The sequence below is a fragment of the Salvelinus fontinalis genome, chromosome 36 (assembly GCF_029448725.1).
Source record: "Salvelinus fontinalis isolate EN_2023a chromosome 36, ASM2944872v1, whole genome shotgun sequence".
Taxonomy (NCBI): domain Eukaryota; kingdom Metazoa; phylum Chordata; class Actinopteri; order Salmoniformes; family Salmonidae; genus Salvelinus; species Salvelinus fontinalis.
This window is the reverse complement of record NC_074700.1, coordinates 16,983,520-16,999,911: the sequence shown is the minus strand read 5'-3', so window position 1 is coordinate 16,999,911 and position 16,392 is coordinate 16,983,520. Positions and strand designations below refer to the sequence as shown.

Below are 16,392 nucleotides of genomic sequence, written 5' to 3'. Positions count from 1 at the left end.
TGGACTGAGGGCTTGTAGGCCTGTTATAAGGCAAGTTCTCAACAGACATCACCGGCAACAACGTCACCTATGGGCACAAACCCACCGTCACTGGACCAGACAGGACTGGCAAAAAGTGCTCTTCACTGATGAGTCGCGGTTTTGTTTCACCAGGGGTGATGGTTGGATTCGTGTTTATCGTCGAAAGAACGAGCATTACACCGAGGCCTGTACTCTGGAGTGGGATCGTTTGGAGGTGGAGGGTGCATCATGGCCTGGGGTGGTGTTTAACAGCATCATCCGACAGAACTTGACGTCATTTCAGGCAATCTCAACGCTGTGCGTTACAGGGAAGACATCCTCCTCCCTCATGTGGTACCCATCCTGCAGGCTCATCCTGACATGACCCCCCAGCATGACAATGCCACACTGCTCGTTCTGTGCGTGATGTCCTGCAAGACAGGAATGTCAGTGTTCTGCCATGTCCAGCAAAGAGCCCTGATCTCAATCCCATTGAGCACATCTGGGACCTGTTGGATCAGAGGGTGAGGGCTAGGAATATTCCCCCCAGAAATGTCCAGGAACTTGCAGGTGCCTTGGTGGAAAAGTGGGGTAACATCTCACAGCAAGAACTGGCAAATCTGGTGCAGTACATGAGGAGATGCACTGCAGTACTTAATGCAACTGGTGGCCACACCAGATACTGACTTTGATTTTGACCCCTTTTGTTCAGGGACACATTATTCCATTTCTGTTAGTCACACGTCTGTGGAACTTGTGCAAACAATGTTCTTCCCCAAAAACATAGCCAAACGACAATCTAGCTAATTATATAGCTGTCATCTAAAATAACCCTAATTTATAAGACAATTCTTATTTGATTAATGATGGCTGGACCCATCTATGTGAAGCTAGGCACAATAAGGATTAGCCACAATAATGGACTTTGCGGTTAGCCTTCAAAATAAAATTATGGCATAATTCTACTATTTGTATTCATTTGCATCAGTCATTGACAAACTGCAAATTCCACTATTGTGCCTATGCCTTAATTTGGCTAGCTTCACAACACAACCTGGTCGAGCCTCAAGTACACTAGCCAGATGAAGCTAGCTGGCGACTTATAACATTAGCTTTGGGCAACAGGTTTAGATAGCTGGCTAGCTATTTATTTTCATGAACTGAAGTTACAATTTCAATAGGCGAACAACAAGTGGCAACCTAGCCAATACTTACAAGGATTCCTAAATCATTGCTAAGAATAATTAAAATGACTGCAGTTTTTACTGGTCATTGTTTTCAGGCTGGTTGTATTGGTGCTAGCTAGGTACCAAGCTAAAGCTAGCTACCCGAGAAGTAGCGGTCGAACAAATGATGCTTTATTACCAACGCAGTATTGTAAACACATCGTTCATGGCCGGTGTTTGCTGACTTTCTTTGTACAACTTTGACAGTGCTACTGTATCTTTTTTGACACGCAAATACCTAAACAGCATTCCATGGTATACATGTCATGCAGCTAATAGCAGTGACGCTATTACTGTGCAACTCCGGTAGGACAACATCGGAAAAATAGCGCACTTGGTAGTGTTAACCGGTGCTCGACCAGTCGGCGAAAGCCAACATCACCCACGACAGAACGGTTGATTGTCAAGGGCAATGAAATCCATTATCTTGGCTTTAATGGACTTAGCCTTTGAGTTGTCTCGCTTAAATTGTTACTCTTTCAAATGACTGCTTGATCCACACAGCAGACATTGTGGGCTAGGTTAGGAATGCTGTGTTGCACTGGTAGTGCAAAATTTTACGTGGCGTCATTAGGTCATGTACCTACATTATTTAGGTATGCAAGTCAGCTTTTGCACATTGGCCGACACAGATGTTGGCATTTTTAGCGAATATCGTCCAATACCGATATGTTCACCGATATATCGTGCATCCCTAACTTTAGGAATACACAGGGAGGGAGTATGGAAGCCTATTCCCGCCCCTAATTATTATATTTTTTCACGTTCTCTCAAAATGGACTAAACAATATTGAGAAGTTAATTGAGAAGGCCAGCATCTCGAAGTCACCTCTTCACTGTTGACTTTGGGACTGGTGTTGTGCGGGTACCATTTAATGAAGCTGCCAGTTGAGGACTTGTGAGGCGTCTTTCTCAAACTAGACACTTATGTACTTGTCCTCTTGCTCAATTGTGCACCGGGGCCTCCCACTCTATTCTGCTTAGAGCCAGTTTGAGCTGTTCTGTGAAGGGAGTAGTACACGACTTTGGCCAAGAAACTGAAGATCTCATACATTTCTCGCATGGAATAGCCTTCATTTCTCAGGACAACAATAGACTGATGAGTTTTTGAAGAAAGTTCTTTGTTTCTGGCCATTTTGAGCCTGTAATCGAACCCACAAATGCTGATGCTCCAGACACTCAACTAGTCTAAAGGTCAGTTTTATTTCAGTTTTCAGTTGCGCTAACATAATTGCAAAAGGGTTTGCAAAGGGGTTTTCTAATGATCAATTAGCCATTTAAAATTACAAACTTGGATTAACTAAAACAATGTGCAACTGGACCAAAGGAGTGATAGTTGCTGATAAATGGGCCTGTAGCCCATGTAGAAATTACATTAAAAAATAATCTGCCGTTTACAGCTACAATAGTCATTTACAACATGAACCATGTCCACACTGTATTTCTGATCAATTTGATGTTATTTTTACGGACAAAGGTGCCTTTTTTTTCTTAAAGGGACATTTCCAAGTGACCCCAAACTTTTGAACTATAGTATATATATATATATATATACACTTTTTTATTTAACTAGGCAAGTCAGTTAGAAACAAATTATTATTTACAATGACGGCCTAGAAACAGTGGGTTAACTGCCTTGTTCAGGGGCAGAACAACAGATTTTGACCTTGTCAGCTCGGGGATTCGATCTAGCAACCTTTCGGCTACTGGCCCAACGTGCTAACCACTAGGCTACCTGCCACCCCAATTAACACATACATAACCAGTCAAAAGCTTGGACATGCCTGCTCATTCAAGGGTTTATCTTTAATTTTACTATTTTCTACATTGTAGAATAAGTGAAGACATAACTATGAAATAACACATATGGAATCAGGTAGTAAACAAAATGTTAAAAAAATATATTTTGATGTTATAATATTCACAGTAGCCACCCTTTGCCTTGATGACAGCTTTGCACACTCTTGGAATTCTCTCAACCAGCTTCCTGAGGAATGCTTTTCCAACAGTCTTGAAGGAGTTCCCACATATGCTGAGCACCTGTTGGCTGCTTTTCCTTCATGCTGCGGTCCAACTCATCCCAAACCATTTAAATTTGGTTGAGGTCGGGGGATTGGGGAGGCCAGGTCATCTGATGCAGCACTCCATCACTCTCTATGTAAAATAGCCCCTACCCAACCTAGAGGTGTTTTGGGTCATTATCCTGTTGAAAAACCAGATGGGATGGCATATCGCGGCAGAATGCTGTGGTAGCCATACTGGTTAAGTGAGCCTTGAATTTGAAATAAATCACCTTCTGCGTCACCAGCAAAGCAGCCACACACGATAACACAACCTCCTCCATGCTTCACGGTGGGAACTACATGTGCGGAGAGCATCCGTCCACCTAACCTGCATCTCACGAAGACAAAGCTGTTGTAACCAAAAATCTTACATTTGGACACAGACCAAAGGACAGATTTCCACCGGTCTAATGTCCATCACTCGTGTTTCTTAGCCCAAGCAAGTCTCTTCTTATTGGTGTCCTTTAGTAGTGGTTTCTTTGCAGGAATTCAACCATGAATGCCTGATTCACACAATCTCCTCTGAACAGTTGATGTTGGGATGACTGTTACTTGAAATCCGAAGCATTTATTTGGGCTGAAATTTCTGAAGCTCGTAACTAATAAACGTATCCTCTGCAGCAGAGTTAACTTTGGGTCTTCCATTCCTGTGGCAGTCCTCATGAGAGACAGTTTCATCATAGCGCTTGTTGGTTTTTGCGACTGCACTTTTAGAAACTTTCAAAGTTCTTGAAGTTTTCCGGATTGGCTGACCTTCATGTCTCATAGTAACGATGGACTGTCATTTCTCTGATTATTTGAGCTGTTCTTGCCATAATATGGACTTGATCTTTTAGCAAATAGGGCTATCTTCTGTACTACTACCCCCCCCCCCCCCCCCCCCCCCCCCACCTTGTCACAACACAACTGATTGGCTCAAATGCATTAACGAAAAAGAAATTCCACAAACTTTTAACGAGGCACACCTGTTAATTGAAATGCATTCCAGGTGACTACCTCATGAAGCTGGTTGGGAGAATGCCAAGTGTGCAAAGCTGTCATCAAGGCAAAGGGTGGCTACTTTGAACAAGTTCAAATAAATTTAAAACTTTTTGGGTTAATACATGATTCCAAATGTGTTATTTCATAGTTTTGATGTCTTCACTATTATTCTACAATGTAGAGAACAGTAAAAACAAAGAAAAACAATGGAATGAGTAGGGGTGTCCAAACCTTTGACTGATACTGTATATAAAGAAGTCAAAGGTGCTGCTCTCACAGGATTCCTAGATAAATTAAGGGATGTCGAAAACGCACTCGTGTGCTTGATATGAACAATAGTGAGAGGAGATTAGTACAGTGCCTTCAGAAAGTATTCATACCCCTTGACTTTGAATCAACATGTCTGTGTTACAGCCTGAATTCAAAATGGATAAAAATCGACTTTCTCAGTCATCTACACAAAATAACCCACAATGACAAAATTAGATTTTTTTTTCGCACCAAAATTGTTTCAAACGAAACATAAATCTTATTTACAACCGAGTCAATACTGTGAAGCACCTTTGGCAGTGATTACATTTGAGACTCTCTGGTTATGTCTATGAGCTTTCCATACCTGGATTATGCAAATATTTTCCCATTGTTTTTTTGTTTTTTTTAATCATTCGTAGACAACCATGTTCAGGTCTTGCAATAGGTTTTCATGTAGATTTAAGTCAAATCTAACTTGACCACTCAGTAACATTCACTGTCTTCTTGATAATCAACTTCAGTGTAGATTTGGCCTTGTGTTTTAGGCTATTGTCCTGCTGAAATGTGAATTAATCTCCCAGTGTCTGGTGGAAAGCAGACAAACAGGTTTTCCCAATAGGATTTTCCTGTGCTTAGCTCCATTTCCTTTTTATATCCTGAAAAACTCCAGTCTTTAACAATTACAAGCATGCCCACAACATGATGCAGCCAGCACTATGCTGGAAATTAGTAGAGTGATACTCAGTAATGTGTTGGATATGCCCCAAACATAACACTTTGTATTCAGGCCAAAAAGTGAATTGCTTTGCCATATTACTTTATTCTATACAGGCTTCCTTTTCACTCTGTCAATTAAGTTAGTATTGTAGAGTAACTACAATGTTGTTGATCTATCCTCAGTGCTCTCCTATCACAGCCATTCAACGCTGTAACTGTTTTAAAGTCACCATTGGCCTCATGGTGAAATCCCGGCGCAACCGCTCATTCCTCTCCGGCAACAGTTAGGAACGACGCCTGTATCTTTGTAGTGACTGGGTGTATTGATACACCATCTAAAGCGTAATGAACTTCACCATGCTCGAAGGTATACTCACTGTGTTTTTTTTGTACCTATCTACCAATGGTGCCCTTCTTTGCAAGGCATTGGAAAACCTTCCCAGTTTTTGTGGTTGAATCTGTGTTTGAAATTCACTACTCCACTGAGGGATCTTACAGATAATTGTATGTGTGGGGTACAGAGATGGGGTAATTCAAAAATTATGTTAAACACTTATTGCACACAGAGTGAGTCCATGCAACTTATTATGTGACTTGTTATGCATATTTTCACTCCTTATTTAGGCTAGCATAACAAAGGGATTGAACACGTATTGACACTTCAGCTTTTCATTTGAATGAATTGGTAAACATTTTCAAAAACATAATTCCACTTTGACATCACGGGGTAGTGTGTAGGCCAGTTAACCCAAAAAATCTCAATTTAATATATTTTAAATGAAGGCTGTAAGGCAACAAAATGTGAAAATTAAAGGTACTGTAAAGGTGAATGGATTGTATACTTTCAGGCCGTAGCGCCAAAATGTCACAAAGTTAACAGAACAGGTGTGAGGGAGGAGAGTAAACATAGTCCAAACCAGGGCTATTAAACTCTTACCCTATGAGATCCTGAGCCAGTTGGTTCTGTTCTACCTGATAATTAATTGCACCCACCTGGTGTCCAAGGTCTAAATCCGTCCCTAAATATATGGAAACAATCTAAAAATGCAGTGGAACTGGCTTCGAGGTCCAGAGTTGAATTTGAGGGGTCTAAACCACAAGGGGAGAGCAGAGCTAGAGAAAAAACAGGACAGAGTGAATGATCATTTGGACTGGCAGAGTGCTGAGATTAGGATCACCTGTTCCACCAACACCTGCTTCAGTTCTTCAGTTACTGTCAGGCGGGCTCAACTGAGCCATTCAACCCATAGCAAATCACTAGGGCCTATTCAACTGTCTGCCAGTACACAAACTGTCTGTTTTACTAAACTACAGCAAGCATTTGCACAGGGACTTCTGCCTTGCTGACATTAAATGTAGTTATTTGACTCAACTTGAGTCACTGAATAAAATAACTGACATCCTCATAATGAAAATAAATGCATTGACTCCCTTATGTTGAGTCACCTAATTTGGTTATGTCACTGTAGTGTGATGTTTGGAAACAGCCATGATATGACTGACTATCAATGTAAATAATTTGATTCACTGTAATAACGTAGGCTGACTCAGCCTCCTCCTTTGAACGAGAAATTGGAAGAAAAAACTTTAGGAAACAATGTGCGAAAGTGGAAATAATTTGACAGCTTTATGGTAGGTACCTGCTTAGAAAGACTAATCAAATACATTACGTCAGTTAGGCTACTTACTTTGCTATGTCTCACCCGGGCCAGTAAACAAACAGGTCGAGATCTCATAACATTTTAGATTTGCCATCCTTCCACCGCCCTTATTCTCGCTAGCAAATGTGAGTGATTAGCTAGCAACTCCTACCAAAGAAAGGAGTGCCCCGAGAAGATGGTTAGCTGACTAGCTCAAGACAGCCAACAAAGTGTAAAAATAGACATTTGGAATTGACCAAAACCAGGCCACAACAAGCGTGCTCCACAACGGCCAACGGTGACCTGATGAAAAAAAAAAAAATCCAGGAATAGCGATCTTAACATTTGGGCCTACTCTCAATGAATGATGTTGCTAACCAAATCTGCCAGCGAGTTAGTTAACGTTACCAACGCTAGCTTGGTATTTGCTAACTAGTTAGAACAAAACTCTGTCGACATCCATATTTGCAATTGTTTACCAGTTGTGCATCCTTAGCAAACGTTAATGACTGCACTATTTCATTTACCTTGTAGAAGGCCCCGTTCGAACCGCGAACCTCCACCGCCAGCCCGTCCATAGTCGTCGGTAGGTCCCCACGACTGGGCTTCTCTGATTGAGCCGCTACGACTCCGTGCGGTTCCGGTACCACCCCCAGCTTCTCTGCCGCTGGCCCGTCGCCGCTCTCCGGCCGCTTGTGGATTTCCAGTGTTTCGGGAGGTGGAGGGAGAGGGGTGAAGGGATCGGGGAGTTGGGTGTTGATTATGGGATCAACGAATAGCTAACGTTAGCGTCTCCAGCGGTCAACTTGACGTTAGCTCACTACCTAGCTAACGTTAGCAAACTATCGACGATACCTTTGTTAGCTAGCGTGCAACGGCACTAGCAAGGTGCTGTCCTGCGTTGAGGGGGCCCGCGGCGGTCTAGTTGCAATGTGCTTCAAAGCTAATGATGCTATGTGAAAGGGAGATGTTAGCAAGCAGCTAGCTATCATCGACACCTTGATTCCGTCACTTGCGGGATGCCAAAACAGACGTATACATGCAGCAGTCGGAGAAGTTACTGTATTAAGTCATCGCTGGGATTCCTTTTGTTGTTTTTGAAGTATAATTTAGCAAAAAAGTCTCCTCCCGAACTAAGCGTTTCTGGTGCACTATAGCCCTACAACTCCTTATACTCCAACCACCCGTCCCTCAAACGCACGCCGACAGAGTACATCAGTGAGGTACTGAATGATCTCGATAATCCCACCCCTCATTCTTGAAAGATACACCCAAAATAGCATACTGACTTATCATTGGTCAACATGACCGCAAATCAAATATAGATATTTTTCATTGGTATGACAGTTAGAGGCCGGTCTGTGTTTCATCCAATCATTTTGCAAAATATCTATTTTAGGCATCTCTATTGGAGATACTGCCTGTCAGTTATGTTACCCAAATTACTGGCTCTATGGAAAGTTAATTTTGTGGACCTCTACATTCCCATCCTTAGTGTGATTTAATTGAGTCCAGGGGTAGTCTATGAAAAATTATCAAATCACGTTCATAAATGTGCAGACCACATTCATATTCCTATTCATCTAAAATAAATATTTGTGGAAGAAAAACAATGTACACTTTGCATGGTTTTTCTTTTAGATCCATTAGTAGGCTACCGGGTATATAGACATTTGAAAATGCAGGTATTCACATTTGCAAGTGAAGTGACATACTTTCAGAGAAATGGCCTCAATGTCCAGTTCTAGTTAAGAGGTATTTTTTACACAATGAAGGCCTACCCCTGCCAAACCTGTAAAGGAGAGCTTTTAACAGCTGACTGAGCCCTCTACCAATCAGTGCCCAGTCAGTTGTTACATTATGCAAGGACCAAAGTTACAAAACCCCATCTGAGGGACCATGAATGACTATTATGGACCAGGGCGCCTATTCAAAAAGTGTCTCAGAGTGGTAGTGCTGATCTGATTAATTTAAAGGGGTTAATCAGCAATTGCTACATCCATCTTTGGACTTTGAAATGAATGCTATAACGCTATACCAATTGAATCTTGAAGAATATCACTTATTAATGCAGCAGGAGCTTAGTTCAACTGTCGCACTCCATCAGAACACAAAATATAAGCATGCTTTACTCCATTGTTTGTAAACAATCCAATTGTAAACAAACATTGCATAGCTTTAAAACATGGTTAAAACTTCTGTCCTTGCATCCATAGCTCTTTCTATGAATTTGAGAGTAGTTACATTTCTCTAGTGCTATCCCTCAGCTTTTTACCAAAAAGAGCGGTCTGGTGGCCTTTTTGTTATTGTTTGAACTGCAGGCTTCCCCTTTAAGGGTGATCTAGAGGACCAGGGGGAATGTCATCCCGGCCTGAGGGGTCAGCTGTGGGGACTAGACACTAGGTTTCACAGGTCAAGAATAGTGACAGCTATAATGACTTTGCCACATGGGTCTGACAGACCTATGGTGACATAAACCATTTAGTTGAAAAAGAGCAAAAATGGGAATGTCATTGGTTGATATTGCTCTTTGTTAACATCTATCATTCTGGCTGAATGTTGTGACTGCTCTGTCGATGGCACACTTGGATTTGGGGAGTTTCTCCCATTCTTCTCTGCAGATCCTCTCAAGCTCTGTCAGATTGGATGGGGAGCATTGCTGCACAGCTATTTTCAGGTCTCTCCAGAGATGTTTGATCGGGTTCAAGTCCAGGCTCTGGCTGTGCTACTCAAGGACATTCAGAGACTTGTCCTGAAGCAACTCCTGCGTTGTCTTGCCTGTGTGCTTAGGGTCGTTGTCCTGTTGAAAGGTGAACCTTCGCCCCAGTCAGAGGTCCTCAGAGTTCTGGAGCAGGTTTTCATCAAGGATTTCTCTGTACTTTGCTCTGTTCATCTTTGCCTCAATCCTGACAAGTCTCCCAGTCCATGCTGCTAAAAAACATGATGCTGCTAAAAAGCATGAGGCTGCCACCACCATGCTTCACTGTAGGGATGGTGCCAGGTTTCCTCCAGATGTGTCGCTTGGCATTCAGACCAAAGAGTTCAATCTTGGTTTCATCAGACCAGACAATCTTGTTTCTCATGGTCTGAGAATCTTTAGGTGCCTTTTGGCAAACTCGAAACGAGCTGTCATGGCCTTTTACTGAGGAGTGGCTTCCATCTGGCCACTCAACCATAAAGGCCTGATTGGTGTAGTTCCTGCAGAGATGGTTGTCCTTCTGGAAGGTTCTCCCATTTCCACAGAGGAACTCTAGAGCAATGTCAGAGTTACCATCGGGTTCTTGGTCCCCTCCCTGACCAATGCCCTTCTCCTCCGATTGCTCAGTTTGGCCGGGCGGCCAGCTCTAGGAAGAGACTTGGTGGTTCCAAACATTTTCCATTTAAGAATGGAGGCCACTGTGTTCTTGGGGACCTTCAATGTTGCAGAAATGTTTTGGTACGCTTCCCCAGATGTGTCTAGACACACTCCTGTCTCGGAGCTCTACGGAAAATTCCTTCGACCTCATGGCTTGGTTTTTGTTCTGACATGCACTGGCAACTGTGGGACCTTATATAGACAGGTGTGTGCCTTTCCAAATCATGTTCAATCAATTTAATTTACCACAGGTGGATTCCAGTCAAGTTGTAGAAACATCTCAAGGATGATCAATGGAAACAGGTCTCAACAAGTCTCGTAGCAAAGGATCTGAATATTTATGTAAATATTATATTTATTAATGCATTTGCTAAAATTTCTAAAAACCTGGTTTCAATTTGTCATTATGGGGTATTGTGTGTAGATTGATGAGAAAACAATTAATTTAATCCATTTTAGAATAACGTAACAAAATGTGGAAAAAGTCAAGGGGTCTGAATACTTTCCGAAAGCACTGTATATATAAAACTCCCTGTCAACAAACAATACAACACATAACAGTCCTCTGGCTCATCAAAACTCTGCAATGATATGAACAACTTATTTTCAAGTGTCTCATTTCATCCATCATACACACCCAGAGGGCTGCAGGCAGAAGTTTACCGAGATCCAGGTCACTCAAAGAAATATACAATGACAATGTCACGAGTGACAGTGACACACACACACACCACAGCTGTGACCATTGATATTATCTCCACACACACATACATTAATGCATTGACAAGCGCACACACACCAATGATATTATATCCAAGGTGCCCAGTGGGCTGCAGGCAGGTGTTTAGGGAGATGACCCAGATCCAGGTCACTCTATGACAGTATGACAATGTCATGAGTGACACGCACTCACACACACACACACACACACACACACACACACACACACACACACACACACACACACACACACACACACACACACACACACACACACACACACACACACACACACACACACACACACACACACACACACACAGGTTCCTCCCGCCACACAGAGACATTTGGTTGCCAGAGAGAACCTAAGGTACACACTCTCATTAGCTGTGTGCTGACCCATCCATCCGTGTGTGAATTTGACTCTGTGTATCCAGTCTTGTTTTCTGCATCTCCACCCCTTCTAGACACGGAGTAGACCTGACCATCACCATCACCTTCAGAAGCAGGTAGACTGTGAGATGTCTTTTGTGGTTCTTCGATGAGAAGTCATTCTTTTTTATGCTGTATGCTATTTTTATGTCATACCCGGAAACAGAAGATTAAAATGGTTATGTGGAACCGTTCAAGCAGTAAAGGCGCAAAAAGTTCTAAACATTGTGTGGGTTAAAAGCACTATCATTACCATTAATGCTTTTATATCACAATCAATACAGTGCATCCTGGAATTTGTACGTGAAATAAAATCATGAATTGTGTGCTTGCTTTTTAAATAATAACTTTATATTCAGCTCTAGAGCAGATGATAAGTTATTAATAAGAGAACAAAAGCTGTCATTTCATATAATAATACATCTAAGTAACTGCCAAAGTTATCAAAGCAGAAAATGTTACTGACATGAATTTCATACAACAGTTACAATAGATCGGAACATGAATCGTCGTTGGCCGATTCTGTAAGTACCTAAACCCGTTCACCAACCAAACCACAATTGAACCACAACTTCAGTGTTTTGAGTGCTCTAAGAGCTCAGTTCCCTAGTCTCTTTAATCCCAGACTTAAAGCAACACATAAGCAACATCACTGGGTCATCTCCCTTGCCACATTGTTCATGTGGGAGGCAACCCGTCTGCCTAGGGAGACTACCAGTAACCTAGAGATGAATCGAAGGGGAGGAGATGTCCTTTCTTATTCTGTTTACTGTGAAAAGACCAGACCAGCCCCTCTGATCCGAGCAGACATAAAAAAACCAGCCTGCTATTAGAGTTTCAGATGGGACTTGTGATAGCAACCAATAAACACTGTGGTATTAGCTACTGACCTAGTCCCTCTGGCAGTAGTGAAATAAGATGTATTCTTTGTGACCTCAGAAGTTGAAAGGCCAGTAGTGATGATGTTGAATCTGTTAATTAACTTGTTTTTTATTTATTATATATATATTATTTTTTTAACCCCTCCACCCCTCCACTACGGAGGACAAATATCTTCGTTTTTTTTTTTACAGCTTTTTTGTTACATATACATACATTTTACCTGTACATTTTACATACACATTTAAAAATATATACATTTTACATATACATTTTACATACATGGTACTTTTATATATAACAACAATACATTACCAAACAAACTCCTTAATCCCAACCCTCAGCCACTCTCAACCCATCCCACCTGTCTCCATAGACCGCCCTTGTTTGGTTTCCATGTGCCATTTATTTTTCAATTGTGCTGTGATGTTTTACAAAATGTTTGAATCTTTCTAATCGTATATTGTCAACAGATTGTGAGCTAAATATGAAAACCTTTCCTACGAGTATTATTATATTATTTATTGATCACCCAACACTGCTATTTGTAAGGTTAATTTTAAGTGCACGTAGTGATTTTTTAACCATTTGTGAGGGATCAGCCGGATCATGTGGTCCGACTGCGCCCTCTCCTGGAGCTGCTCTGCAGTACAGCCACTACTGATGAGCTCACCTGAGGCCAATTGACTGATTATAGGTTGTGTTCTCTTATTAAGGACCTGACTGAAGGGGCAGAAGGGAGAGAGTGATTATGAGCTGGAGACTATGTTGAATTCCAGGACAACAGGCTGCCCTGTTATAGGTTCCGCTCAAGCTGTTGGAGTGGCGTTGGGTACCAACTGTTAGTTTATTTTTTTGTTTGGATAGCCATTACCCTGGCCTTTGTTTGTACGATCCCTGAGATAGTTGAAAGAAGAACTCCCAATACAGTTTCCTTATTTTTGTTGAAGTCATGTCTCTGAGTCTCATTTCGTGCTGTCCCGCCTATGATTTAGTCAGTGAATAGATACGGCCTTTCACACATTCCTGAACCTGTGACCAGAAACAAGCTATATTGGGGCAATACCAAAATAAGTGATCTATTGATTCTGTCTCTTCGCAACAAAATCTACAGAGCTGAGATTGGTGTATGTCCCATACATACAGCATTCTGTTGGTGACAAGAATTTTATATAATAATTTAAATTGAAAAAGTCTTTGAGTCAAGTGTAGTTTTTCTTTGTACCAGTTCATAAGCCATGGAATTGGTACATCGAAAATCTCCTCCAATTTACTTTGCAACCTGTATGGCGCAGCTGTCAACATTTTTGTCCTCAGATGAAACTGGTATAGTTTTCTATTTATGCCAGTTCCTTTCAGCCAATTTGTATCTTCAATATATGGCAGGCAAACAAGTTCCCTACCTTCTCCCTTTTCCACTTGCCTCCTCCATTTACATTTACATTTACATTTAAGTCATTTAGCAGACGCTCATTTTTGTGGTAGTGCTGCAATCAGGTGGTTGTAAATTTGTATTGAGCAGATATTCCCATATATTTTCGATAACTGCATATGTGACATAACTCCTCCATTTATTTTCATAATATCATTAATAAATACAGTTTTTAAACATTTATTTCCATAAAGAATGTTTTTTTATGAGTCAATGTATTTGAGTTTAACCATAACATTTGTTGTAATATTTGTTCTATCTTTTCTGGAGGATACAACTGAAATTCTAACCAGCTTTGTATGGCTTGTTTAAGAAAGGGCGTTACTTTAAACAAAATTTCATTTTCAATTAGTCGGAAATGATCAATTGTAATCTGTAGAAGGAAAAAAAGCAATTTTTGAACAAAGGATGAGCTTTTCTTAAAGGGTAGGGGGCAGCATTTTCACGTTTGGATGAAAAGCATACCCAAATTAAACTGCCAGCTACTCATCCGCAGAAAATAAGATATGCATATTATTAGTAGATTTGGATAGAAAACACTCTGATGTTTATAAAACTGTTTGAATCATGTCTGTGAGTATAAATTTAGCAGGCGAAACCCCGAGGACAAACCATTCAGAATAAAAATAAATTGAGGTCACTCTCTTTTCAATGAGTTTTCATTGGGAAACCAGATTTCTAAGCTACCTGCTTGCAGTTCCTACGGCTTCCACTGGATGTCAACAGTCTAGAGAAATTGGTTGAGGTTATTCCTTTGTGTAATGAAGAAATACGGCCATCTTGAAGTCGAGTCACTCTAGGTGTGCTGTGAGATAGAAGCGCATGACCAGAAGGCATGCTACGGTTGGTTTTAATCCTGTATTGAACACAGATCATCCCGTCTTCAATTTGATCAATTATTAACGTAAAAAAATACCTAAAGTTGTATTACAAAAGTACTTTGAAATGTTTGGGCAAAGTTTACAGGTAACCTTTAAGATATTTTGTCGTCACGTTTGAGCAAGTTGGAACCTGTGTTTTTCTGGATCAAACGCGCCAAATAAATGGACATTTTGGATATATATTGACGGAGTTAATCAAACAAAAGGACCATTTGTGATGTTTATGGGACATATTGGAGTGCCAACAACAGAAGCTCGTCAAAGGTAAGGCATGAATTATATATTTATTTCTGCGTTTTGTGTCGTGCCTGCAGGGCTGGAATATGCTTATCTCTCTTGGTTTACAATGGTGCTATCCTCAGAAAATAGCATCGTATACTTTCGCCGAAAAGCCTATTTGAATTCTGACATATTGGCTGGATTCACAACCAGTGTAGCTTTAATTTGGTATCTTTCATGTGTGATTTCATGAAAGTTTGATTTTATAGTAATTTTCATAGTAATTAATTTGAATATGGCACTCTTTATTTTCTCAGGTTTTCTGCCAAGTGAGACAGTAGCGTCCGGCCTAAACTCAGATTTTTTTATATAAATATGAACTTTACCGAACAAAACATACATGTATTGTGTAACATGAAGTCCTATGAGTGTCATCTGATGAAGATCATCAAAGGTTAGTGATTAATTTTATCTCTATTTCTGCTTTTTGTTACTGCTCTCTTTGGCTGGAAAAATGGCTGTCTTTTTCTGTGACTTGGCTCATACCTAACATAATCGTTTGGTATGCTTTCGTAGTAAAACTGTCGCGTTCCTGACCGGTTTTCTGTTATTTTGTATGTGTTTGATGTGTTTGACGGTGTGTTTGACGGTGAGTTTTGGGTGGGTAGTCTATGTTGTGTGTTTCTATGTTTGTTAAGGGTGACCTGATATGGCTCTCAATTAGAGGCAGGTGGTTTTAATTTCCTCTGATTGAGAGCCATATTAAGGTAGGTGTTTTCACACTGTTTGTTTGTGGGTGGTTGTCTCCTGTGTCAGTGTCTGTATGTTACGCCACACGGGACTGTTTTCGGTTTTGTTTGTTTGTTCGTGCGTTTTATGTAGTCAGTTTTCCTGTTATTGCGTTCTTCGTGTTTCATGTAAGTTCGTCGTCCAGGTCTGTCTACGTTGTTTATTGTTTTGTAATTATTCAAGTGTTCGTCGTGTTTTCTGTTTTGTTTAATAAATAATATGTCTAACTACAACGCTGCAGTTTGGTGAATCACTACTCCTCCTTTTCGGATGAAGAGGAGGAGGAACGCCGTTACAAAAACCTTTTTGAAATCGGACACTTTGGCTAGATTTACAACAAGTGTAACTTTAAAATGGTGTAAAACACTTGTATGTTTGAGGAATTTAAATTATGGGATTTCTGTTGTTTTGAATTTGGCGCCCTGCAATTTCACTGGCTGTTGACGAGGTGGGACGCTACCGTCCCACATACCCTAGAGAAGTTAATAATCTATTGGAGAACCATTTTGGGTTTAAGTATAACTTATGTATGAGTGAAGCTTTTAGTGAGCGGTTCTTCAGGCTAGGGTCTATTTTACTTCATTTCCACCTGACTGATGTGCCCAAAGTAAACTGCCTGTTACCCAGGCCCAGAAGCCAGGATATGCATATAATTGGTAACATTGGATAGAAAAAAACTTTGAAGTTTGTAGAAATGTTAAAATAATGCATGAGTGTCACGTTCCTGACCTAATTACCTTTGTTTTGTCTTTGTTTAGTATGGTCAGGGCGTGAGTTGTGGTGGGCATTCTATGTTATGTGTTTCT

The 16,392-nt window shown here is 40.9% G+C and overlaps 1 protein-coding gene across 4 annotated transcripts in view; it reads right to left on the bottom strand.

Moving 5' to 3' along the window:
- LOC129835322 (RNA-binding protein FXR1-like) overlaps positions 1–8,110 on the bottom strand; it is a 35,644-nt gene extending 27,534 nt beyond the window's left edge. For 3 of the 4 annotated variants that reach the window (XM_055900905.1, XM_055900906.1, XM_055900909.1), the window contains exon 1: positions 7,407–8,109. In XM_055900905.1, the coding sequence (XP_055756880.1) occupies positions 7,407–7,457 (51 nt within the window). In that variant the 5' untranslated portion in view covers positions 7,458–8,109. Of the gene's footprint in view, positions 1–7,406 lie in introns of all 4 variants that reach the window. The other variant, XM_055900907.1, reaches the window with a different exon arrangement.
- Between the last annotated feature and the right edge of the window lie 8,282 nt (positions 8,111–16,392).